Below are 25,636 nucleotides of genomic sequence, written 5' to 3'. Positions count from 1 at the left end.
ATTTTGCTGTACGCCACCATAAAGGTGCCACGAGACCCTCTGTTGGGTTTGTGGCAACAGATTAACAAAGCTAGCCTTCTGGAACTTCTGCAGGGTATAGTAAAAAAAATAAATGTGGATAATGCATGGCTTCATTGCTCATGAAACTCTGTTCATCATCAACGGAAATGGGCAATACCTTATGTGAGAAGTAGACCGGGTGGAGGAGGGGGCACAAGAGGAAAAAGACACAAAAGCAAATCATAGCAAGAACAGCAGGGCTGTTTAAGGGATTGTCTGTGGCTGTTTGCTCTGAGTTCAGGTGCTAGTCAGATTTATTTGCTAAAACCACTGGAAATCACAAAAATACAGAAATACAAAGCAGTACACTTCAGCACAGGTGTCCCCAGCACAATGGACCCCATGCTGTATCATACAACTATAAACAGCTTCCCGCAAGGCATTCTGGGAACTGTAGTTAGTTAAGGGAGTTGCTATGAGACTCCATTCCCCTCAGAGAACTACAGTTCCCAGAGTTCCCTGGGAAGAGGGGTTGATTGTTAAACCACTCTGAGAGCAGCAAGCTCTATGAGGGGAATAGAGGTATCCTACTAACTCTTAAAGCCCTTACTATTTACAGTTCCCAGGATGCATCGGGGGTGTTGCCGTAACTGTTTCAAGTGGTATAATGCTTACAATGTATAGTGCAAATATTTACAGCAATAAAAAAATGTTATGTAGTGTGTTTATCCCTTTCCATCAGCAAATGACAATTTGTATTCCTGTAAGAAGGAAACTCTCTGAAGATTTTTTTGCGGGGAGAAATCTATCCCTAGGAGGATTATACAGGGGGCAATGCATTATGTAATGAACAACAGTCTCCACCTCTTTCTAACTACAGATACACGAGCGAATGCAGCAAAAAATGTCAAGATTATACTGAATTTATCTTTTTAAGCTCATTTCTGCCCTTAGCAGAATTAGGAACTCTTTTAATGTACTGAACAGAAAAGCGCCAAGTCTCAGGAATTTGAAATCCACACCCCTCACCCCTTGGCACGATTATGATCCAGGAACTAATCTCCATCAATTCTGCCATCTGAAATATTTTCACAACAGCCATACTGACTCCTCCAAGCAAGGGCCAAGTCAAACTACCTACCAATGGGGAAACGGATGATCTCATAGTAGTCAGGAGCCTCAGATTTCTTGACCGGTTCCATGAACGGCCAGGCGCTGGGATGGGTCTGGCCAGAAGGGAGAAAAAGAGCCAGTTAGCTAGAACAGTAATGCCACCTTTCCAAAACAGGGAGATTAAATACATTTATTAGAACTAACTGAGATTCACAACATGGTGTGAAAGCTTTTCAAGTAACACAGTTCTTTAGCTAGAAGTTAAAAGAAAATTAAAGAGAAACCATGATGTTGGCAGAGGGCAGGCCTCAGTCAGAAACATTTAAAAAACCCTGTTATCCCTTTTTACCTTTTTAAACATCCAGCCAGAGGAAGAGTTCTGTGTAACTCAAAAGCATGCACACATTATGAACCTCGGTTTTAATAAATGGAATAGCTTTATTCTCCCTGTTTAGATCTTTTTTTTTAAAACGGTCTTTAATCTATTTTGAAAACGGTCTCCAGTTCATAAAGTGTTGTTGTTGTTGTGAAAATTTGTGTGTGTGAGCTAAACAAGAAGGTTGATCTTTTCATAGAATCATAGAGTTGGAAGAGACCACAAGGGCCATCGAGTCCAACCCCCTGCCAAGCAGGAAACACCATCAGAGCACTCCTGACATATGGTTGTCAAGCCTCTGTTTAAAGACCTCCAAAGAAGGAGACTCCACCACACTCCTTGGCAGCAAATTCCACTGTCGAACAGCTCTTACTGTAGGAATGAAAATCACGGGAGACGAGTAGTGGGTGTCACGAGAGGCGTCTGCCGGGAAGGAAGTTCACCGTCAGGAAGTTCTTCCTAATGTTTAGGTGGAATCTTCTTTCTTGTAGTTTGGAACCATTGCTCCGTGTCCGCTTCTCTGGAGCAGCAGAAAACAACCTTTCTCCCTCCTCTATGTGACATCCTTTTATATATTTGAACATGGCTATCATATCACCCCTTAACCTCCTCTTCTCCAGGCTAAACATGCCCAGCTCCCTTAGCCGTTCCTCATAAGGCATCGTTTCCAGGCCTTTGACCATTTTGGTTGCCCTCCTCTGGACACGTTCCAGTTTGTCAGTGTCCTGCTTGAACTGTGGTGCCCAGAACTTGATCTAGATGCTATACTCCTATTGATGCAGCCCAGAATTGCATTGGCTTTTTTAGCTGCCGCGTCACACTGTTGGCTCATGTCAAGTTTGTGGTCAACCAAGACTCCTAGATCCTTTTCACATGTACTGCTCTCAAGCCAGGTGTCACCCATCTTGTATTTGTGCCTCTCATTTTTTTTGCCCAAGTGCAATACTTTACATTTCTCCCTGTTAAAATTCATCTTGTTTGTTTTGGCCCAGTTCTCTAATCTGTCAAGGTCGTTTTGAAGTGTGATCCTGTCCTCTGGGGTGTTAGCCACCCCTCCCAGTTTGGTGTCATCTGCAAATTTGATCAGGATGCCCTTGAGTCCATCATCCAAGTCGTTGATAAAGATGTTGAATAAGACCGGGCCCAAGACAGAACCCTGTGGCGCCCCACTAGTCACTCTTCTCCAGGATGAAGAGGAACCATTGATGAGCACCCTTTGGGTTCGGTCAGTCAGCCAGTTACAAATCCACTGAGTGGTAGCAAAGTCAAGTCCGCATTTTACCAGCTTCTTTACAAGAAGGCCAGAGAAACAGCTAGGAAAAACAATAAGTGGGCTGGAGCCTTAAAAAAGTTTTCAGTTTGCATTTACAACGAAACAGCTTTTTTTAAAAAAATTAGTGCATCTTGCATAACTTGTATGAGTGTAAAACAAAAGAACCTTACACCACCCACAATCTGCCTCCATTCACTCCATGAGTTGCAGAAAACCTCCAGCACAGGAGCCTAATTATCGAATCCAATTTGGTCCTGCCCCAGCCCACGGAGGAAGTGGTTTTGATCCAAACTGCTTCCTTTGAATGCAGGATTCTTTCCTCTGCAGGCTGCTGCAGTGAGCTCCTCTGAAGGTGTGCTCCAAGTGTATCTTCAAAGGCAGTTGCTGTAACTACCGACCAGCTGATGCACACTTACAGCGATGCTCTTTGAACTTTGGGGAGGTTTTTCAATCACCTGATGTCAGGTGATTGACAAGTGAGCACTCCCACCCACCTCATCAAAGCTAGCCTGCCGGTGGGCAGGGGAATTAGGGATTCAGTTCTCTGAACCAGATTCAGTTTGTCACCCCTGTTACACACAAACCAAAAATGCCCCAAACATATTCTGAAGATGGGCTGGGTAAGGATATCTTTCCCCAGTTATGTGTGGGTTGGGCAATACCGAGAAACTAGGACTGTAACATGCAGCTATTTCTCCACTACATCGGCTGGAGAAATCTTGTTTGCACCACCAGCTCCCTGCACCGCCCCACCCCACCAAAATGTCATTCAGACAAGTCACCTTGATTTGCGCTAGGAGGTTTTTCAAGGTTGTATACAGCTGGTCAGGATCCCTGAGCTCCTTCCTGCAAGAGAAATTCACAGTCTACAACATCAGCTAATAAGAGAGATTTGAATGACTCTCTTAAGGTAGGACCAAGATCTTGTTGCTGCTGCAAGAGAGAGGAAGTATTGCGAGGGGGAGAAGAAGACAATTGCCACACTACTTACCCTTTCTCCTTCCCCAAGGGCTTCCATCCCGTCTCTCCTGGAAAAGAAGAACAGTCCCCATATCATTGCAAAAGTAACAAATGACCCAGGACCAGCTCAGAAACAAACAAGCAAGCAAGCAAGCAAGCAAGCAAGCAAGCAAGCAGCAGTCCCCACAGTGCTGGAGTCAATTTGTAAAAACACCACATTTGTACACATAGAAGATAATGTATTTTGCTTTTTTAAAAAATTGGGCAAAAATTGGGGGCCCTCTTGTATATGGATAGTGAATGCAGAGAGGGGGTTGCGGGCATGCGGGCGATCGGCTGCAGCTGCAGAGAATGGGTGTGTGACCTGTGGTTGCAGTGAGGCTTGCAGGGGCTGTGGCATGCAATTGGCGGGTGCAGCAAGGTGTATGGGCGATTGGTCGCAGTGACCTCCCCAACAACAGAAGGGCAACCTCCCTCCAAAAACCTCAACAACTCAGGGCGATCTCCCCCCCGCAACATTGATTTCTTAATTTGGGGTTCGAAAAATAGGGGTCCTCTTATACATGAGAGCGTGTTATACACAGAAAAATATGTTAAGTGTAGGGCTTCATATTTCCCTGTGTCTTTTATCTTACAACACAGGCATTCCTCCCATCCCCAGATGAGTGAGTGCTGGCTGAGGTCACATCCCCAATAGATGTCCTTTGCTGAAAATTCACCAGAGTCCGCAGTGTCACCTGGGGAGAACATTCTCTCCAGTTTCATACCTGGCTGTTGACCAGACTTTGAAGAGAACAAAACACAGCTAAAAAAAAACAAAACACGGCCAATGTGACCCCAAATTAGGGACCTGCTTGGGATCACAAAAGGCCCTCTACCCTGCCCCCATGACACATCACACACTCCTTGGTTGGTCTTCTCTGGAGGAGAGAGGTGAGGAAGCCGCTGAAATAGGGACCTCTTTAGAACAGAGGAGTATTGCACCATCATGGTGGTGGCAATGGGGAGGAGAATTATTGGCCTCTTCTGCTAGAGATCTGCCACCATGCCTTTACAAGAATGTACAAAGGGCCCTGCTGGATGAGGCCAATGACCTATCTAGTCCAGCGTCCTGTTCTCACAGTGGCCAGCCAGATGTCTGTGGGAACCCCACAAGCAGGGCATGAGTGCAACAGCACCCTGCCCACCTGCAATTCCCAACATTCAGAGGAATGCTGCTTCAGACAGTGGCACAGAACATAGTCGTTGTGGCTACTAGCCATGGGCAGCCTTGTCCTCCATGGATTTGTCTAATCCATTGTGTTTCCCAAACTTGGGTCTCCAGGTGTTTTTGGACTACAGTTCCTATCATCCCTGACCACTGGTCCTGCTAGCTAGGGATGATGGCAGTTGTAGTCCAAAAACGGCTGGAGAGCCAAGTTCAGGAAACACTGATCTAATCCTCTTACAAAAACATAACAAGGGCATCTTGTTTGCCCCAAGTCTGAACCCTTTCAACAAGCTTGTTGTGGCGGCAATCCTTGATGCCTGAAAGCAGTGAAGGGGTGCAAGGTGGGAAAAAGGCACGCCCAGGTTCAACCTTCCCCAACCTGGTGGTTGTTGCTGGACTACAAATCCCATCATCCTTGACAACTGGAGACATTGGCTGGGCCTTGATGGGAGCTGGGGTCCAAAATACCTGGAAGGCCACAGGTTGGGGAGAAGCTGCCAGAGATCATGGAAGAAGTTGCTCCCATCACAGCACTATTCACGCCACAAGCCATGCTCACTCTTCCAGAGACTACCCAGCTACCACCCAGGTACACTCACGGATGCCTGGTATGCTTTCAATAGGGATATGCCGAACACCTTCCTTGAAGCAAGTGAGGCCAGGGTAGACTTTGCGGATCTGGGCCTGCTTCCTCTCTATCAACTTCTTGATGATCTGTAGGGAGAAGAGAGCAGGTGATGCACCTTGGACTGCCATCCCCACAGCACACCCCCTGCAGGACCAGCTCCAGGGGAAAGGCCATAACGGATCACCCAAGGAAGGGCTGGTTAAACTTGTGTATTTGCAGAGCAGAGGGCGGGTGACAGGCCAGAATCAAAAAGGCATGTTTCTCTGGGTTGCTGACATTCCGAATTCGACACAAATACAGCATGTGATGTTTTTTGTTTCAGAATAATTTCTACTTCAAGATGGGGTACACAGGAAACTGCCATCTACAGCGTGAGAGCATTGGGTCCATCTAGCTCAGAACTGTCTACACTGGCAGGTAGTGGCTCCCGAAGAGGTCCTTCCCAGCCCTACACCTGGGGATGCTGGCGACTGAGCCTGAGATCATCGGCAGATGCTCTACCAGTGAGCTACAGCCTCTCCTCGAAGCGACCACTAGTAACCTTCTGAATACTGAATTCTGGGCACAATTGCACATTTCACCTCCCTCCTTTTCTACCTCCTCACCTCCTTCTGCTTCTTGATGATATGAGAGAGCTCTGTGTAAGGGATCCGGGGATTCAGTTCGCACTCCATCAAGGTGGCTCCCTCATAGTCCTTGATATAGCCAAGGTATCGGCTCTTGGGGACTTTGATGTCTTTGGAGAAGCCCTGGAGGCCAGACATGAAAGGTGCATTCATTTTTCAATAATAATAATAATAATAATACAGTCATACCTCATGTTACATTTGCTTCATGATACATTTTTTTCAGGTTGTGTCCTGCGGCAACCCGGAAGTACCGGAAAGGGTTACTTCCGGGTTTCGCCGCTTGCGCATGCGCAGAAGCGCTAAATCGCGCATGCACAGAAGCGCCAAATCGTGCCGCACACCTGCGCAGATACGGCACTTCAGGTTGCGGGCTTTTCATGTTGCGAACGGGCCTCCGGAACGGATTCCATTAACAACATGAGGTACCACTGTAATAATAACAACAATACCACCTTAGCAAAGAAAAGCACGAATCTGTTCATGCACTGAGATGGTGATCTCTCGCCTGAAAGCTTTGACCCTAGCTCCCTCTTTTCCTCCCCAACACAATGGAAGTATCTAGTCCTTACGAGGATGGAAGAGGAGGGAATGCTGACTCAAAAGCCAAGGCTCCAGCATGCTCAAGTAGCTCTGTGCAAAACAGCCACCTTCTGCATTGCGCCACTGAAAAAGTCTCTCACACATGCACTTTTTAAATGTACACTGTCTTTGGCATTGAGAACCGATAAGGCATACCTAGTCTAGTACATGTTGAGCACATCAAAGCTCACATCTATATGTATGAGATTCGCAGACTCAGAGTCAAAGACTTGCTTTTGAAAGCTCTGTGGACTTCTCCTGCCCCAAAGCAAATGCCTCATCTCCCCACAGACCTACACGGGCTATTTTATGTGGAAGAACTCACTAGTATGGTGTATCACCATCTCTTTTTTTGTTGCCCTTGGCAGCCATTTTGTGTTGTTACCCACAGCACTTTAACACCACGAGTACCGGCATCTCATAAATATTTTTTTAGCAAAAAAATCACTGGGTTCTCCCAATCACCAGCCCTGACTTGCACCTTTCTGTTCTAGGTTGAAAGTCCTCTGGGGAGCAACTGTGATCCTTCTTTCCGCACAGAACTTTGAAGAGCTTCCCAATCCCACAGGCCAGCCATGAAAAGGTGCAGGTGGCAGTTTTCTCATTTCACTTAATATTAACCACCCACTTCTCTCTCTCAAAAGGAAACCAAAAAGCAGCTAACAGAAAAGACGGTCAATGCAGCCAACATAACAACAGCTTGGAACCAGGCTAAGGCCCCATCTGCACTATGCATTTAAAGCAGTATTACACCACTTTTAAACTGTCATGGCTGCCCCCTAAGAATCCTGGGAACTGTAGTTTGTTAAGGATGTTTAGATTTGTTAGGATACCCCCTATTCCTCTCACAAAGCTACCATTCCCAGACTGTTGTAATATTCAATCCCTCTTCCCAAGAAACTCCAGAAATTGTAGCTCTGTGAGGGGGAACAGGGGTCTTCTAACAACTCTCACCTTTTACAAACTACAGTTCCCAGGAAGTCGTGACTGCTCTAAATGTATAGTACAGATAGGGCCTGAGTTAGCTGCACAACACTTTTGCCCTACCGAAACCAATGGGGCAAATTAGCCACTACTTAAGTCCCACTGATTTTAACATGAACCAAAGACAACTGATTAAGTCTGGGTCCAACCTAATATATCAAACTACAGGCGGTAATAAATTCAATTGGCAAACAAAACTGAGTTTCAAAGCAGTACCATGTGACAATATACCTCATAGGAATTGCTTGACAGTGCCTCAGTTCAACAACAGAATGAACAAGATTTCAATAACCACTATAAATTCACTGCAAGTCCTGTCACTGAGACCACTGGAGAGGCACTTCTGAGTTCTTTATGGAACCATGAAGGCAAAAGCTGGCTCTAAATAAACCTTCATCAACGATGCTATAGTACCTGCTTCTTGAAATAGCCAATGGCATATTCATCAGCGTAGGTGAGGAAGTACAGGATGCTGTGCTTGATGTGGTATTCTTTCAGGTGATTCATCAGGTGGGTCCCATAACCCTACAAAGAGACATAAGAGGGAATGAGGAAATAATGAGAGTGGCAAACCGCTGGGGGGGGAAGAATCTGATGACTTGAGGATTCATGCAGGAAAACCCAGAATATCATTAAGCATGGCAAAATCAAACGAGTTCCATTTAAAACTGATTCTGGGGTAAGTAATGGCCAATTCTGAGGTAATAAATATGGAACAGTGAATGCCATAAGCATGGGCACATTAAATTACCATTGATTTTTAATTAATTCTGAGGGGAAAATTTTAAAATTCTGAGGAAATTAAACTACTATTCTTCTGGCATTAAGAATGTAAAGTGAGGTATCAGTATAATAGGTAGACAGATACATACCTATCAAACTCGAACGGGAGAGGAAATAGTTCAGTGTGGACTGAGCATGCTAAAAGCAATACTTCTGAGCAATAATCTGAGTAATGCTTTCTACTGGGGAAAGAAAACCAGGAAGGGATAAGGAGTGGAATCCTGAACAGGAGAATGCCACGCAGTAAGTTGCAGGTCCCAGTTGTAAGGGTATGTAGACGCAACATGCATATAAGTGCAGTGTGGTTTACTTGAGCGGGACATTTAAACACACACACCCCAACCATTTTTTTTTGATAATTCAGGAGTCCCCTGGAATGAAATCATCATCATAATAACTTCATCATTTGTACCCCGCCCATCCGACTGGGTTTGCCCCAGTCACTCTAGAGTGGCTTCCAGCACATATAAAAACATAATAAAACATTAAAAAGCTTCCCTAGACGGGGCCATCTTCAGATGTCTTCTAAAAGTTATATAGTTAAATTAATAATTAATAAATAATAATAATACTAATAATTTGAAGGAACCCATTTCTGGCCTATCCCTTTCCCCATATTTCTGCCCAATATGCCCTCCATTCACAGAGTAACTTCTTTATTAACAACGACAGCAATATAGTTGGGGGGAATGGTGAACCCTTTCTAAATTTGCTCTCACTTTTCTGGATGCTTTGCACTTGTTTACGATCGACTGCAGGATCTGAAATGTTACTGTAGAGCTCAATTCCACCACTTGCCTTGGGCTATTGCCCTTCCTGGCCAGGTACACTCACACATACATATAACACAAACGCACCCACCCCACATTGTAACACAATCCACCTCCAGCAACCCTACCTTGACTTGCTCATTGGACGTCACAGCACAGAAGACAATCTCTGTGAACCCCTGGGTAGGGAACATTCGGAAGCAGATGCCGCCGATCACCCGGCCATCCTTAATCAGTGCCAGAGTCTTGTGTTTGCTGTGAAGAAAAGCAGAGCAACGAATGGAAGTGTCTAGACTGCAGAAGAGCCGTAAGCTCAGAGGCACAGCATCTGTTCTGCGTGCAGAAGGCCCCAGGCTCAAACCCTAGCATCACCAGCTAGGGCTAGGAAAGATTTCTTGTCTGAAATATTGGGAGAGCTGCTGCCAGCCAGCATAGCTAATTCTGGGCAAAATGGGCCTACAGACTGATTCAGCACCGTATAAGACAGCTTCCTATATTCCTATGAGGTGAATGCTGAGCATCATTATTCTCTCATCCCACTCTATACCTTTCCTGGACTGAATTGAATTGAATAAAGGGATATACAGCAGTGTTGCATAGTGGCCAGAGCGTTAGACTAGGACGTGGGAGACCAGGGTTCAAAACCCCCACTTGGCTATGAAGCTCACTGGGTGACCTTGGGCCAGCCACTGCCTCTCTGCCCAACCTACCTCACAAGGTTGTTGTGGGGACTAGATGAGGAGGGGGAGAAGAATGGACAGCACCTTGAGCTCCTTGGAGGAAAAAGGTGGCATATAAATCAATCAATCAATCAAACAAACAAACAAACAGTGACTGCCTGTAATCTGCAAACAACCCCCCCCCCACTTTTAACAGTCCGAGCTTCTCTTGTAGAATCCTAGAAATTTGAGGGATCTTATTTTGTTTTCCCTGCTCCACCTGAACAATCTGAAATTATCCAGGGAGGCAGGAATGATTGTTACACAAGGTTAAGCCTGAACGCGGATAAACCGCCTGTCCTTTTATTAGAATAGACAGGAGAGGCACCGCTGGCAATATGGCACAACAAACCTGCAGGCCACCTCTGCCTACAACCCAGGAAAAGTGAGTTGCTGCAGAATGTTCGCAAGCATTCTAACATAGGGATGGGGAACCAGTGGCCATTGAGATGCTTTTGGGATACTACTCTCAGGAACTCCCTACTGCTCCTGACCACTTGGGGCCATGGTGAGTCCTCATCCCTGCTCTAACACCTAGAAATAGCCTTTTTGTCAAGATGGAAGCAGTGTTGGGCGTTGGGCTATATATTGCGCCGAACACTAAAAGAAAGGAATTGTGAATTATTTTTTCTGTTTAAGCATGATTTTCTTCTGTCAATCAGGTGGCATTTCAGCGGAAAGTGTCAACCACAGAATGCTGCGACGGAACTGTGTCCGGCCAACTTACAGTGGTACCTCTGGTTACGTACTTAATTCGTTCTGGAGGTCCGTTCCTAACCTGAAACTGTTCTTAACCTGAAGCACCACTTTAGCTAATGGGGCCTCCCACTGCTGCTGCGCCGCCGCCGCACGATTTCTGTTCTCATCCTGAAGCAAAGTTCTTAATCCGAGATACTATTTCTGGGGTAGCGGAGTCTGTAACCTGAAGCGTATGTAACCCAAGGTACCACTGTACTTACAAACGATATTGCACAGTACAGTGAGGGGGAAAGAAGAGACTAAGCAAGAGGTTTTCAGCCTTTTTGAGTCCACGGCTCCCTTGACCAACTAGTCATACCTCATGTTACGTATGCTTCAGGTTGCGTCCTGCGGCGGCCCGGAAGTAATGGAATGGGTTACTTCCGGGTTTCGCCGCTCCCGCATGAGCAGACACGCAAAATGACGTCACGCACATGAGAAGAAGCGGTGAATCGCGACCCGCGGGTGGCATTCTGTTCAGGTTGCGAACAGGCCTCCAGAACGGATCCCGTTTGCAACCAGAGGTACCACTGTACATTCTTTCTGCGGCACCCCTGTGGGGCTCAGCAGCCCTGTTCTGGCACCCCTTGCCTGCAGAGCTGGTAGTCCTTCACCCCTCCCTTGTGGAGGGTTCCCTTAGCATCCTTTCCCCTCCCCCCCCCCGGGAGTCCTCTGGGTAGCCGCAGCTGCTGCCCCTGGTCTCTGAGCTGCCCACCCTGCCCCAAGGAGATTTATAATTTATATATAATTTATTTATTTACGGCTATTAGCCCATAAAATATGTACAAACATAAAAGCACAGAAACATAAAAACCAATACATCTAACAACAGAAGGGGAACACCACGATGCAAGGGTGGGTCATTGAGCAGTGACAAATAACAGCTTGAGGCCCGGAAAGATCCAAGGGACGGTTCACAGAGAAAGGAGAACTGGAGACGAGATCCGTCATGCACTCTCATCATAACTGTCCGATTAGTTTTTGTTGTTGATGTTGTTTTTTGGTGGTTTCCCAAGGAGAGATGCCTCCTCACAATGCCCCACAGGGGCCTGGGAAGCACCCCTTGGCCAGCCCCGGAGGCACTGTTCATCTGGGGAGCTTGTAGCCAGGGCTGCTGCAACGAACTGCTGTGCAAGCCTTTGGGAGATGCAAGAGGGCATCAGAGGAGGGAGGGAAGGAAAGAGGCACAGAAGCCAGTGTTGCTCGCGGCACCCCTGACCATCATTCAAGGCACCCCAGGGGGCCATGGCACACTGGTTGAAAACCACTGGACTAAGCTGTTGAACAGAGGCTCAGCTCACATCCTAATTTGGCGGCAAACCTTTTGTTGAAAGTTCTGGAAACAAGTCCCTACGTTCATATTCTTCGAGTCTTTACTTGATAAATCTGCACTGATTTTTAAGTTTTCCCAATTCTAAAGACTCAGGGTTGGAGGGGGGGTTTAGTGTTGTGGTGTTAATACAGCACCTGTCTTATGACACACCTGATCCTACCCGCAACCATTGACGAACCAGGGCTGTTGCTCAACTTACGGATCAAAAACCAGACGGGTAATGTACTCCTTGGGCATTCGAGGCAGCTGGTGTGAAAATACATTCTGCAGCCCAACCAGCCACATGAGAATCTTCTTGTTGGATTTCTGCGAGAGCGAGTTGCCGATGACATGGAATTCGATGATGCCGCGACGCTCCTCTAGGCGGGCCGTCTCATCCCGGGCTGCATTGGCGGAGAGCAGGCTGGTCTGGGAGCGAAGGAAAAACAGAACACTGGTAGAACTTGTTAATGCTAACATGCAAGGTCTGAAGGAAATGGAGCATTATATTAAAAAAATAAAAATAAAACCTTTATGTGGTCTGTGGATGAAGGGATTAACTTGTGACCTGACTCATGGCTTTGCCTGCCTGGAAAAAAACAACAACTTGGAAGGCATTAAAAACTAATTAAGGGAAGATAAGGTCAGAGAAAATTGTTTTCCTTGAATCTTTGGGAAGTGTATGGGGACTGGAATGCAAATCGAAGGCAGCACCAAGCTTTAATTAGCCAAGGAATGCTTGATATGCTTTTTCTATTTCATTATGCTACACTCTTTGCTTTGTGTGTGTATTATCATTCTTAGGTTTAGGTACTTTCCTCCACGTATGATGATGATGAAGAGGAGTTTGGACTTGATATTCTGCCTTTCTCTCCCCTCAAGGAGTCTCAAAGCGGCTAACAATCTCCTTTCCCTTCCTCCCCCACAACAAACACTCTGTGAGGTGAGTGAGGCTGAGAGACTTCAGTGAAGTGTCACCCAGGTCACCCAGCAGCTGCATGTGGAGGAGCAGGGAATCGAACCCAGTTCACCAGATTACGAGTCCACCGCTCTTAACCACTACACCATGCTGGTGTACGAGGAGCAGAACCTCTTGTTGTTTTTAACCAAAAAAACCACTAGTTCAAGATAATGTTATTTCATGTGTCTCAACCTAGGAAGTCTCTCCCTAAAGTTCCATGAGTACTTGGGGCTGAAGATCTGCTTGGGTTCATGCAACAGGCCGGAACTGAACCATACAATTAGTGTGACAACTGCTGAGATTGGTTTGCTGTATTCTGTGCCAAATGTGCCTTACTAAGCCTTTCTATTCGCCACACAGACTCTCCCCAGGCCACACCCCTTGCTGAGGGGCCTGTACCCTTCTCAGACGTCTTTTGTCTGGCTGGAATGTGTCATGGCATGGAGGAGAAAAAGGAGTTGAGTGCGGGCAAAAAACTAGCCTGCTGCACAAAGGTAAAATTTACGTTCACTGATCTGCTCACTTTTGCCTTTGGCCCTGGCCAGCAGCAGCCTATGAAACCTGAAATGTTGCCCCTAAAAAGAACATTTCCCTCAGGCTAAAAATTGATTCTCCAAAAGTTGGTGAATATCCACTCCTTTATGCCCCTCCTGCTTGCCATACCTCAGGTCCCAGCATGGCTGCTGGATCTGTGATAGTCAACATCACTTCGTTTACGAGCTCCATTGGGATGTCACCCAGCACGCGAATCCGCTTCGCATCCTCCAGCGTCAAGCTCTCTGGAAGCTTCCTCTTCTCACCTGTGCAACAGGGAAAAGGTATGAGGCCTCAGCCTCTATCTACGCCTATGCCCAAAAAATTATAGTAGGCTGAAGTGATTGATGTAACTCCCAGAAACGTTAACTTCTCACTCTTTTTTAGCAAACAGCATATGCATAAATCTGATTCTGGGTTTTACTCCTACGTGACAGGTGGCTTTGAGCTGCAGTGTCAAATTTAAGACATGGTTAAATATAGCTTATGAATGGATTGCGAGTAAAACAATACTTGTGGAGCTGGGTTCCAAAACCTGGCCCTCATGGGCACCACAGCTCCCTTAGACGATGCCTACCAAGGCCCCCTTCCCAATGTTTTTTTATCTATATTTATAAAAAGGAGGGTTTTTTGGTTGGGGGTGTTGCCTGTTTTCTTTTGTCTGTGTTTTATTTATTTGGAGCGTGTTGGTGGTTTGACTCTCACTGGAGAGTGGGTAGGTGGCTTCTGAGCATCCCCAGTTTTTCTTCTGTGAAATGGGTATTTCACAACTAGCTGGAGGCAGTATGCTTCTGAATGCCAGTTACTGGGAATCTTCAAGTGTGGAGTGCTGTTACACTCATTTTATCCATGCAGGCTTCGCAAAGGCATCTTGGTCCTGTATACCTGAAGGAGCATATCCACCTCCATCGTTCAGCCCAGACATTGAGATCCAGCGCCAAGGGCCTTCTGGCGGTTTCCTCATTGCGAGAAGTGAGGTTACAGGGAACCAGACAGAGGGCCTTCTCGGTAGTGGCGCCCACCCTGTGGAACACCCTCCCTTCAGATTTGAAGGAAATAAGCAGCTATGCTATCTTTAAAAGACATCTGAAGGCAGCCCTGTTCAGGGAAGTTTTTAATATTTAACACTGTATTGTTTTTAACACTTGATTGGGAGCCACCCAGAGTGGCTGGGGAAACTCAGCCAGATGGGCGGGGTATAAATAATAAATTATTATTATTATTATTAATTATTATTAATTGTTATTATTAATTGTTATTATTAATTATTATTATTATTATTGGTTGGCCACTGTGAGAACAGAATGCTGGACTAGTTGGGGCATTTTCCTGATCTAACAGGATTTATTTTCATGTTTCTTGGATTTCCATCTGTGCCCCCAAGCTCAAGGAGGCTAGGGATGAACCAACGGCTTTTAATTCAGTACAAAACCTTCTGAGTTTGCAAAACTCTTGGCTGGTTGTTCAAGAAACACTTTTGCAAAGGGAAAAACAGATGTCTCCTAGCAAGAGCTTATTATTAAACCCTTCGCTGAAGATGTTTGGCTTGGACATTCTCCATATATGTCTACACTACAGGCTTTACCTGGCACAGAATCCAATGAGCTGCCATCCAGGTTAATGGAAGCCAAGGAGGAACTGCAGCTGAGAGATTTGCTGAAGAGTGGAGTGCTGGCTGCAGGAACGGTGCTGATTGCTGCATGGGGAAAAAACAAGAACACACAGCCCTATTAAGACACGAAGCAGCTGCAACAGAAAATGACGGAGGAATCGTCTGACCCACCCACACCTGCCCCAGGTACATAATGTATAGCCACAACAAGCAGCCAACTTACACCGTAATACGTTTATTTTTATCCCACTTTAAGGGGCTCAGGGTGGCATGCATGGGTTACCCCTTTTTACTGAGGTTTAGTAAGCACCCACCCACTAGTGCTGAATTGCAACCATCTCCAGTCATGGTACCTTCGGGTGCCTCTCTAAGGACCATCAGCTTTGAGTGCTCCAGGAACTCCTACAGTGCTAGGAGTATGACTGGATCTTTAAAGAAAGCTAAACCCACAATGGTCATTTATAAACGCTTATTGGACTGCTGTAATGTGGATGTTCAGGATCTTGAAACAAAATGAATAGGGAACAGAGAGCCCAATCCACACAGCCCAATCAGTAGAAAGTTGATTGGGAATTTATGGGTTGTAGCCAATGCCAGTCCTAGTCAGAGCAGACCTACAGGTTTCCCCCCCCCCCCTTTTTGATTGCAGCAGGCCCCACGTACAAACCACCATTTAAAACAACCTTGGGTAGGAAGACTGCGCAAGACCCCTGCATGACAGTTTGTAGAGCTCCTGCAAGTCAGAGCTGACCAGCATAAGGCTGTGTCACAGATTTGCATGAGGACAGACGGCTGCCAAAATAGGGTTCCAAGAGATACATACCTGGCCGGGGAACAAGTGGGGTTCCTTCTGACGCTGGCATAGTAAAGTCGGCCTCCCAGATTGGTGAGCTCTCCCCATAGATTTCTTCCTCGAGCATTGATAGAAACCTGGGCAGAGAGAAATGGAGGGGAATCAGCAGGGCAAAACATATACAGGAGTCTCATGAACCCCAGTGTCAATGCAGTGGGGGCGGAGTCTTTAAGCTTCAGGTAAAGGTAAAGGGACCCCTGACCAGTAGGTCCAGTTGTGACCGACTCTGGGGTTGCGGAGCTCATCTCGCTTTACTGGCTGAGGGAGCCGGCGTACAGCTTCCAGGTCATGTGGCCAGCATGACTAAGCCACTTCTGGCGAACCAGAGCAGCACACGGAAAGGCCGTTTACCTTCCCGCCGGAGCGGTACCTATTTATCTACTTGCACTTTGACGTGCTTTCGAACTGCTAGGTTGGCAGGAGCAAGGACCGTGCAACGGGAGCTCACCCCATTGCGGGGATTCGAACCGCGACCTTCTGATCGGCAAGCCCTAGGCTCAGCGGTTTAACCCACAGCGCTACCTGTGTCCCACAAATCCCACCTGGGTTAAAACCCCCACCTTTTAAAAATGGAGACGATGCTCAACCTTATGTAGCTGTGAGTGAGTCTCCCTCAAGCCTCCATTCTCACATCTTTTGACTTGGTGTCAAAAGAGGACACCAAGTCACCAAAGAATAATCCCATGGATAAGCTGGAGCCAAAGTATCATGAAAGTGAATGAGAAATTGGGGCTGGCCAACCCTACACCAGATTTAGGCCTCATCTGTGGTGTACATTTATATTAGTGCCCAGGGGAGCTGACTTGGACTCCAGGTTATGGGTGCCCCATGATGTCATGCTGCAACATCACATCATGTGCGCCCCCTGGCCTTGGAACCTGACTTCCGGTGGCACCAGAAGTCACGTTCTGAGACCTCAGACATGACTTCCGGTGTTTTCCAAGGCACCAAACCTTGTGCTGGGGGGTCCTGCAGTGTGGGTGCTGAGCACTCACAACAATTTTGTGGGGGCTCGGGCACCCAGAGCCCCTTATAGTTGGCACCCCTTCAGTATCACACCACTTTAAACAGCTACGATTCTCAGAGCAGTTTAACCATCAACCCCTTTTCCCAAGGAACTCTGGGAATTATAACTCTGTGAGGGAAATATGCCTTCAGACTCATCAGAGCTGCCATTTTGCACCCAAAGTGTGGTATCCAACTGAATCTATTAATTTCAATAGGCCTATTTTAAATTGGGTACCAACAATGGTACCATAACCCGCTGCAGCTGCATGGCCCCCTTTCCTGTAGCTTCATGGAACTGGCCTTACTTGGGGAAGTGGGTGAGGATGAGGGTCCGTTTCTCTGGTACCAGCTTGTCCTTCTCCACACGGAACTTCTCCAGCAGCTGCCGGCGAGTCACCGTGAAAGTGGACTTGAGAAGGTTGCGCCCAAACACCTGGGTGGTTTCGTAGCGTGGGAGGCTGTCGCAGCTTTGGGGGACGTGGCAATAGCACAGCCACCTAGGGTGAGGGAAGGCCACAGAGGTATCACAGGCAGCGAGGACTTATTAGCGCAACAGGGGGAAATGGGATTATTAGGTCACGGCAGCGTTTCCCAACATTTTCTTTCCAAACTTGGGTTTCCTCAAAAACCTCCTCTACCTCCCCAAGAGCACATGCCTCCAGGTGAATGGGCAGAATCCTGACATACAACTGAATCAATGCAGTCCTCCATTCCTCTCTGCCTGTGTGGACTAGGGGACCAATCCAGCACCGTCTTAGGTGGAGAACGAGTACAGGCCATCTCAGACGCCCTCTTAAAAAATCAGCCAACGGAGGTAGGTGGCAAGAGTGAGAAGAAAATTTGCTGAGGTCAGAACATCCCATATACAGTTGTACCTCAGAAGTCGAACAGAATCCTGCAGCCAATCAGAAGCTGTGGAAGTCCTGTCGGATGTCTGGCTTCCAAAACAACGTTCGAAACCCGAACACTCACTTCCAGGTTTCAATCGTTCAGGAGCCGAAACATTTGATTCCCAAGGTGTTCGGGAGCCGAGGTACAACTGTACTCTCCTACAACGTTCATGATTAGGGCAGCAGAGTTTGGGCAGTCGCTATGACTTCTTCCACTGGTGAATGAAAAGTGACTCTGCTTGCTGCAGGATCAACTCCCTCCCTTCACCTCTGGCTCCCATCTGAGAAGCACTGAGGAGTTGTTGTTTTGCTGTAGTTATTCAGGAAATATGGAAATGCAATTGCCCAGAGGTGTTCATCTTTATCAATAAGTCACCAAACCACACGTGACAATGCAAATGAGTCATTGGAGATTAGCCCTGTTGTTGTTGCTGCTGCTAATAATAATATTAATATTAATAATAGTTGTTGTTTTTTATTTTATTTATACCTCGTCCACCTAGCTGGGTTTCCCCAGCCATTCTGGGTGGCTTCCAGCACATATAAAAACATAATAAAACATCAAACATTAAAAACTTCCCAACACAAGTTAAGACTTGGACTCTGCTTTCTTCGCTTCCCCCAGCTCACCTGGTGTAGTTAACCTTGTACGTTGCCACATCATCATTTTGTGAGCGCTGGCGGAACTGAGACGGCGTTTCCAGCTTCCAGTAGTTTAGGCACAGAAGGAACATCTTCGACAACTCAAACATGGTCTGTCGCTCCTTAGGGGGCAGGTGGCTGAACTTGTACTGCACAAAGTTTAAGACGCCCTGAGAGGGAGAACAGAAGGCCAGGTGAGCTATAGCAGCCTTACATGTCTATGGGGTCTCTGGCATACTGGGTTGCCATCTGAGCCCTATCCCCCAAATTATTATGATTTATACAGTTGTTAGGAGGCCCCCTAGTTCCCTCACAGAGCAACCATTCCCACAGTTCCCAGTGAAGAGGGATTAATTAAACTACTCTGAGAATTGTAGCTCTGCGAGGGGAATACAGCCTTTTTTTTCTAGGCACAGGGAGCCAAATATGTGTTTTAGATGCACCCTGGCAGTTTACATCTCTCTTTTACCTGTTCAATGTTTGGTTTTTCAAAAGGGGGGCTTCCGAGTGAGCCCTCAACAACTGGGCGGCTCATCTGTAGGATGCATTTCCTTAGGAGCTGTGGAGAGGGGGGAAAGAAATTGTTTCAATCTCAAGAAAAAAAAAAGGAGGGGAAATCACCCATTATTTCCTTGTAGGTTTTTTTTTGTAATAATTTTTTATTGAATTTTCAAAAGTTTGAAATATACTTCAATACCTAATAAATTTATATTTTCTCGACTTCCCACTCCATTTTCTGTGGTGTTTTAATTCCTCCCCCTGCTGTACAATACCTTCTCTCTCTTATACCAACACGTTGGTATACTGTATTCTTCTATTCCTTCTGTTGCTCCTATTTCAAATCCTGCTCGCGAGCTCCTTGAGATAGTTTTACTAGTTCTGTCTAAGATGTTCCAAGGTATGTGGGATGCCCACAATCTGTTCAGAATGGCTTCCATCTAAGGTGCACAACAAGTCCATGCCAGCGCATCACACGTTCAAACCCTGGCATCTCCTGGTAGGCCCGGGAAAGATTGAAGAGCTGCTGCCAGCCAGTGCTGGGGAACCTGTGCTCTCCAGGTGCTGCTGGGCTCCAACTCCTAGCAGCCCCAACTAGCATGTCCAATGGTCAGAGATGACCGGATGGTAGCGCAACATCACCTGGCAAGCCATAGGCTCCTCAGCCTTGGCATAGACAATGCTAAACTCAAGGGACTGGTGGTCTGGCTCAACGCAAGACATCTTCCTATGCTCCCACACTTTCCCCCACTGGTCTCCAGTTATTTCTGCATTAGTATTTCAGAACCAACTATTGTCACGATTAAGCAGACAAGGAAATATGGGAATTAATATGACAAAGAAAACAAAACAGCAACGAAGTTGGGGGCAGGGGAGTGGAAGGCATAGGATCTTGAGCAAATGTAAAATGGTATCATGACAGAAAGCTCATGCAACCATCTTTGCAAGTCCACACCCTCTGAAACAAAAGCTGCACTCGCCCAAGCAGAACTGCATGGACACATTGCAAGGGCGGTGGCTGCAGTCTCCTTTCTGTACTTTCTGTATTCTGGGAGCACTCTTGCTATTATTTCATTTACAAATTTATAATCTACATTTTCATAAAAATACAGCAAGGCATAGTACAACGTATAAGGATAAAATCAACAACAGATCCATAAAACATCAGCTTACTCCAAACTTATATGTACAATGTTTGTTTCTGTGTGTATTTCTTGAAAACAAATAATAAATGCAGTTAAAAAAACCAACAACCAAAGCATTGATGTGAAATAGCCACTTAAAAGATCTTGAGAACTTCCTTGTATTCATCTGAGTTTCTGCTCTCCCCACCACCCGCCCCACCAGAAAACCCCCAACCACCACTATGGACATTTTGCAATGCACTAGTCCTCTTTGAGCTCACCTTAAACAGGTAGAAATAAACTTGCTTGGTGTCTGTGTCCTCTTCCTTGTGCACTGACATGAAAAGGTTCTCCACATCTACTACCATCCCCAGAAGCCGATTGATCTCTTCCTCGGAGACATTCTCCAGGTGAGACACATGGTCAGCTGAGGGCAGGTGAGAGAAATCAGGTCATGGTCTAACCCAAATGGGATGGAGCACAACAAAGGTTCATCATCCATCCGCCTCCCACCCCGCCACCGTCCAGAGACTCTCTTTATCTGGCAACTGGTGGGGCTTATCTACATTATATAGGTCTGCTGTGTGCAAGATTCTGTCCAGGAGGGAAGGGGGACCTGTGACCCTCCAGCTGTTGCTGGACTACAACTCCTTTTGGCCTCCTCCTACCCCCATTCCCTTTTCTTCATGTGTCATGTCTTTTTAGAACAGGGTTTCCCAAGCTTGAGTCTCCAGCTGTGTTTTTTGGACTACAACTCCCATCATCCCTAGCTAGCAGGACCAGTGGTCAGGAATGATGGGAACTGTAGTCCAAAAATTGCTGGAGACCCAACTTCAGGAAACTCAGTTTTAGAAACTTTTCCAGCCTGAGGGCCACATTCTGCTGCAGGCAACATTCTGGGAGCCACGTGCCAGTGGTGGGTGTGACTAAAGGCATATGAAATCTAAGCAATAGATGCAACTCTTACCTTTGTACAGTACGATACATGCCAGCAACCAGAGATTTCAACATATACACACACACACACTTCCACTCAGGGAATTCAAGAATTCAAGATCACATTTCAGAGAAGCAAAGCAGGCAAGGAGGGTGTAGAGCAGGACTAGTGAGGGGTGTGACCTAAGGGAGAGTCTCAAGGCCTGGAAGACCGCACCTGGCCACCCTAGAAGTCTTTGGTCCCATTTTGGTCCTGTGAGCAGTGCCAGGACCATAATAGTAATGATCTCTGTGAGAGACTTCTTTTGGCTAAAGTACAGGGTATAGCTGTCATAAAAGATGATACACACAAACATTTGAACACCACTCATTGTCCACCCCTGTTGTACAGTATAGTGGTCAGAGTATTTAAGTAGGACAGAGGGCAGTGAGTTCAGTCACAAAACACACTGGATGACTTTTGAGTCAGTCACTGCCTCTGATCCTAACCTACAGTGGTACCTCAGGTTACATACGCTTCAGGTTACATATGCTTCTGGTTACAGACTCCGCTAACCCAGAAATAGTGCTTCTGATTAAGAACTTTGCTTCAGAATGAGAACAGAAATCGGCCTCCAGCGGTGCGGCAGCAGCGTGAAGCCCCATTAGCTAAAATGCTGCTTCAGGTTAAGAACAGTTTCAGTTTAAGAACGGACCTCTGCAACGAATTAAGTACGTAACCCGAGGTACCACTGTACTTCATAGGGTTGTCGTGAATATAAAATGAAAGGGGGAACCACGTCCACTGGCCTGCGTTTGATGGAGACAGATTGAGATAAAAATGAAACAAACTCTTTTTATTTTTTTAAAAATAACCACCAAATAAAGTCTTATATCCAGTATGGAATTTGACACCCGAAGAACAGGAGCTCTTTCTTTTTTTATCTTACTATATAATACAAATGTAAGGATGCTGTTAGGTAGCAGTTCATCATAAGGATAGTGGGGTGATGGTGGGGGAGTGGGGATTTTGCACACCATGGGGAAAGTAAGTGGGATTGGTGGGCAAAGCAAGCAGGGACACGGTCCCTACCCTTTTTTAAAAAAGAAGGTTTTTCGTACACTGCTTAGAGACAATCATAACTAAGCAGTACTGTATATAAACTGTCAAAATAAATACTAATAAACAAATAAAAGTAGGAACAGCCAAAAGAAGGCATTCAGAAGTAACAGGGTCCAATCTTATGAGTCAGGGAACCCCGAGCAAAAACATGTTTTCACCAGATGCCTGAAGCAACTAATAAAGGATGCTTCATATATGGCAGAGGAGAAGGGCATTTTTCACAGTACAGCATCACTTTTACTGGTGATAGATTTGATGGGGACATCCCCTTCCCGACTCCCAAGTGCCTTCACCTGGGCTGGGAATAAAACATCCTGAGAGAGAGAGAGAGAGAGGCTTGCTGAGTTACCTAGCGTGTGCCCACAGCTACGGCAGGGCTCGCTGAGGTTGGTGACCGTCTGCTGCAGGTCCATACGGGGGGCTGTGGGAGGGTTTGGGTTCTTCCACCCATTGCATTTGCAAGAGTCATTAGCCTAGAGGAGTGGGGAGAAAAAGAGAGAGAGAGCAAGGCTGCTATGTGTAGAAAAAACTGGGACAACGCTCACATCCATGAACACCATAACTAATATGTTACAGGTAAAAAGCTGCTTTAATAAAAGCAGAGCCATGCTGAATTTTCACTCAGGTATGTTTAAGGCAAAAAGAAAAGGTGCTTTCAAGGGATGTGAAATGTACCCTGGATTGGGTTTCGGGGGAAACACACCAAACTTCACCTCCTTTTGGCTTCATTTTTCCTGGCTGTTTATAGCCATTGTTCAACTGATCTGCTTCTGCACCCTTTTTTTTATTTAATGTACAGAGCTACCTCTTTTCCCTTCACTGCAAGATCCCATCCAATCAGAAATTTATTGCAGCAGACATGATGACGTATCATAGAGCTAGTCAGATTTGACTATTTATTGAGACCAGTGTGAGTAAACAGAGATGCAATGGCATCTCTCTGAAGCCCCTATCAGACTCCAGTTGTCCCAGAATGTGCTTTGGCAGGAGCAGCATGCACCCCACAGACAGCAACACAGTGCAGACAGGCAGGACCTATATACTTGGATGAGCGTCTGAGCAGACACTTGCCGCTTCAGTGTGCTGAACTGCTGCAGCACAGAGGAGAGTTGGCTCAGGTGACCAAGGCAATGGGAATGTGTTTCCTCCCTCTTTCTGTGTCCATTTTTGCTTCCCATAAAAACACAGCCACTAAAAATGGGGAGGGGGGATGCAAAAATGTTTATGCAACTAAATCGGTTCCCTCATTGTTTTAAGGCAGAACAGAGCCATTCTATGTGGTGCCTGTTACAGAATGCACAGTCGCTTCCCACACATATCACTATGCTGCTGCAAATGACTGCAAAAGGAGGTTTGCAAAGATGCAGTGGGAATGACTTCATCTGCCTGACTGCAGAAAAGGGACACAGGAATCCTTGAGCAGAGATGCACAACTACCAGAAGTGGGAAGCTGAAAAAGCCAAGTTCCATTTCATCACTCACAATTACCAAGCTCTAGATACTGTTTTCCTTTGATTCATCCACATATTTAGTACTAGATCAGGCATAATGGGTTGTATCCAATGCTATTCCTACTCAAGAGTAGACCTACTGAAATTAATGACTCTTAGTCAGTCATGCCCATTAACTTCAGTGGGGCCACTCATGATTTAGAATAGCACTGACCACAACTGGAAATGCTTCACTTTTTGTGGAAATGAATTTCATGATTAGAATTAACAGCTATGACCAACGGCATGCTTCCTGCCATAAAGCTCAGTACTGCTCTTTCAGGTGGGGCAGATACAAGGCTTTAGAAGAGTTGGAAGGGAAAACAAGAATCATTTAATCCAACCCCTTGCAATGCAGGAATCTTTTGCTCAATGTGGGGCTCAAACTCATAACCCTGAGATTAAGAGTATCACGCTTTACCAACTGAGCTAGAGATACTACATATTTCAAGATTCATTTCATGATTGTTTTCTAAACATGCATATTATAATAATTACTGTATTATTATTTTTAAAATGGGGCTATAGCTGAGCAAAATATAATAAACAGAAGATTCCAGGTTCACTCCCTGGCATCAACAGGCAATAGATTTCAGGCAGGCATCAACCAAAAGACCTTGCCTTAAACCATGGAGGCCCATTACCAGAAAATCAGAGCAGACAGTGTGGACCACATGGTTTGTTAGGCAGCTCCTTACATCCAAAAACATTTTATTTCCAACTGTTGCCGTTTGCCTATAGAATTCCGGGATATGGGCGATTAAAAACGTAAACGAACATCCCGGACAAACAAATACAGCTTCTATGTCTGCAACATCTTTTCTGGTCTAGAGAAAGGATGCAGCTATGGCTGGACCACGTAGCCGGGAGGAATTCCCAGTCTTTTGATCCCTCCGGGCCCCCGTACCTTGCAGGCTGAGAACACCCCTAGCTTTTCCAGCTTCTTTGCCCGCGGGAAGCTCCGCGCATGCGCCTTACGCTGGCTCGCGCGCTGCTGCTGGCTCAACCCCGGGCGAACCGGATCGCTGCTGCTTCCTCCGGCTCCGCCTCCTCCCACTACCGGCGGAGCCGTGGCTGCAGACACTGTGGAGACGGAGGGAGCGCTAGCCTGCGGTGCCCGGCTAGCCTGCGATGAGACCTCCGGCTCCGCCATGATGCCCGGGACCCCTCCGAGGCGGCGTGGGCGCGTGGGCGCCACTGCGCATGTGCAGGATAGGGGTTCTGGTGTGGCTATTGGCTGGAGGCTGCTACGCAGCCGCTCCCCCCTGCCACCAGTTGCATGCTGGGTGATGTAGTTCCGCAGGTATCGGGCTACTTGAGGAGGAGAATCAAGGTGCGGTGGGAAAAGGGGAAATGTGACCTCTGTTCCTACTGAAAACAGAGATTGAAAAAAAGAAAAGATGAATGCTGTTTACTCGTGTAGAAATATGGGAATGAAAACACGCAAAATATTTTTGTTTAAATTAAAATATGTATGTAATATGTAAAATACGTCTCGCGATGCTTTGTATATTGCAGGTTGAAGGAAAGGGGTTTTCCTCTCAGAAGGGTAAGTTTGAGAGGACTGCTAATAGCTTTGAAATGATCAGGTGAAAAAATTATTGAAATGGGGTACTTTTATGTGGCAGGGCTCGGAGCCTCCACAGGTTGACTGCAGCTCCAGTCTCACTCAAACAGGCAATAATAGCTTGGGGCTGATGGGAGTTGGGCGTTCCAAGAACCAGGTTTGTTTCATTAATGGGATCATCATTATTACTGTCTTGAATTAAATGAATGCGTGTTTTGTTACAATAAAATTTATAAAATCTAAGAAAGTCACAGGAAAAGATGCTTACAGAAAGTGACAACCCTCTTGCATTTTGGGATGGTTCTGAACTTGTGTTGAGTGACCTAGAATTCCTTTTTTAAAAAA

General features: G+C 46.3%; 1 protein-coding gene across 1 annotated transcript in view; it reads right to left on the bottom strand.

Annotated features, from left to right (window-relative positions):
* Positions 1 to 24,944, bottom strand: part of KAT2A (lysine acetyltransferase 2A) — a 29,425-nt gene extending 4,481 nt beyond the window's left edge. The window contains 18 exon segments of the mRNA XM_081837763.1: positions 1,142 to 1,226; positions 3,545 to 3,608; positions 3,754 to 3,790; positions 5,532 to 5,646; positions 6,166 to 6,309; positions 8,167 to 8,277; positions 9,434 to 9,560; positions 12,295 to 12,503; positions 13,699 to 13,835; positions 15,155 to 15,265; positions 16,005 to 16,111; positions 17,348 to 17,539; positions 18,563 to 18,744; positions 19,044 to 19,133; positions 20,478 to 20,623; positions 22,584 to 22,707; positions 24,632 to 24,889; positions 24,891 to 24,944. Of these exon segments, the coding sequence (XP_081693889.1) occupies positions 1,142 to 1,226; positions 3,545 to 3,608; positions 3,754 to 3,790; positions 5,532 to 5,646; positions 6,166 to 6,309; positions 8,167 to 8,277; positions 9,434 to 9,560; positions 12,295 to 12,503; positions 13,699 to 13,835; positions 15,155 to 15,265; positions 16,005 to 16,111; positions 17,348 to 17,539; positions 18,563 to 18,744; positions 19,044 to 19,133; positions 20,478 to 20,623; positions 22,584 to 22,707; positions 24,632 to 24,889; positions 24,891 to 24,929 (2,278 nt within the window). The 5' untranslated portion in view covers positions 24,930 to 24,944.
* Between the last annotated feature and the right edge of the window lie 692 nt (positions 24,945 to 25,636).

This window comes from Podarcis erhardii (assembly GCF_964252035.2).
Source record: "Podarcis erhardii genome assembly, chromosome: 13".
Taxonomy (NCBI): Eukaryota; Metazoa; Chordata; class Lepidosauria; order Squamata; family Lacertidae; genus Podarcis; species Podarcis erhardii.
The sequence above is the reverse complement of the archived record's forward strand: the minus strand, read 5'-3'. Positions and strand labels throughout refer to the sequence as shown.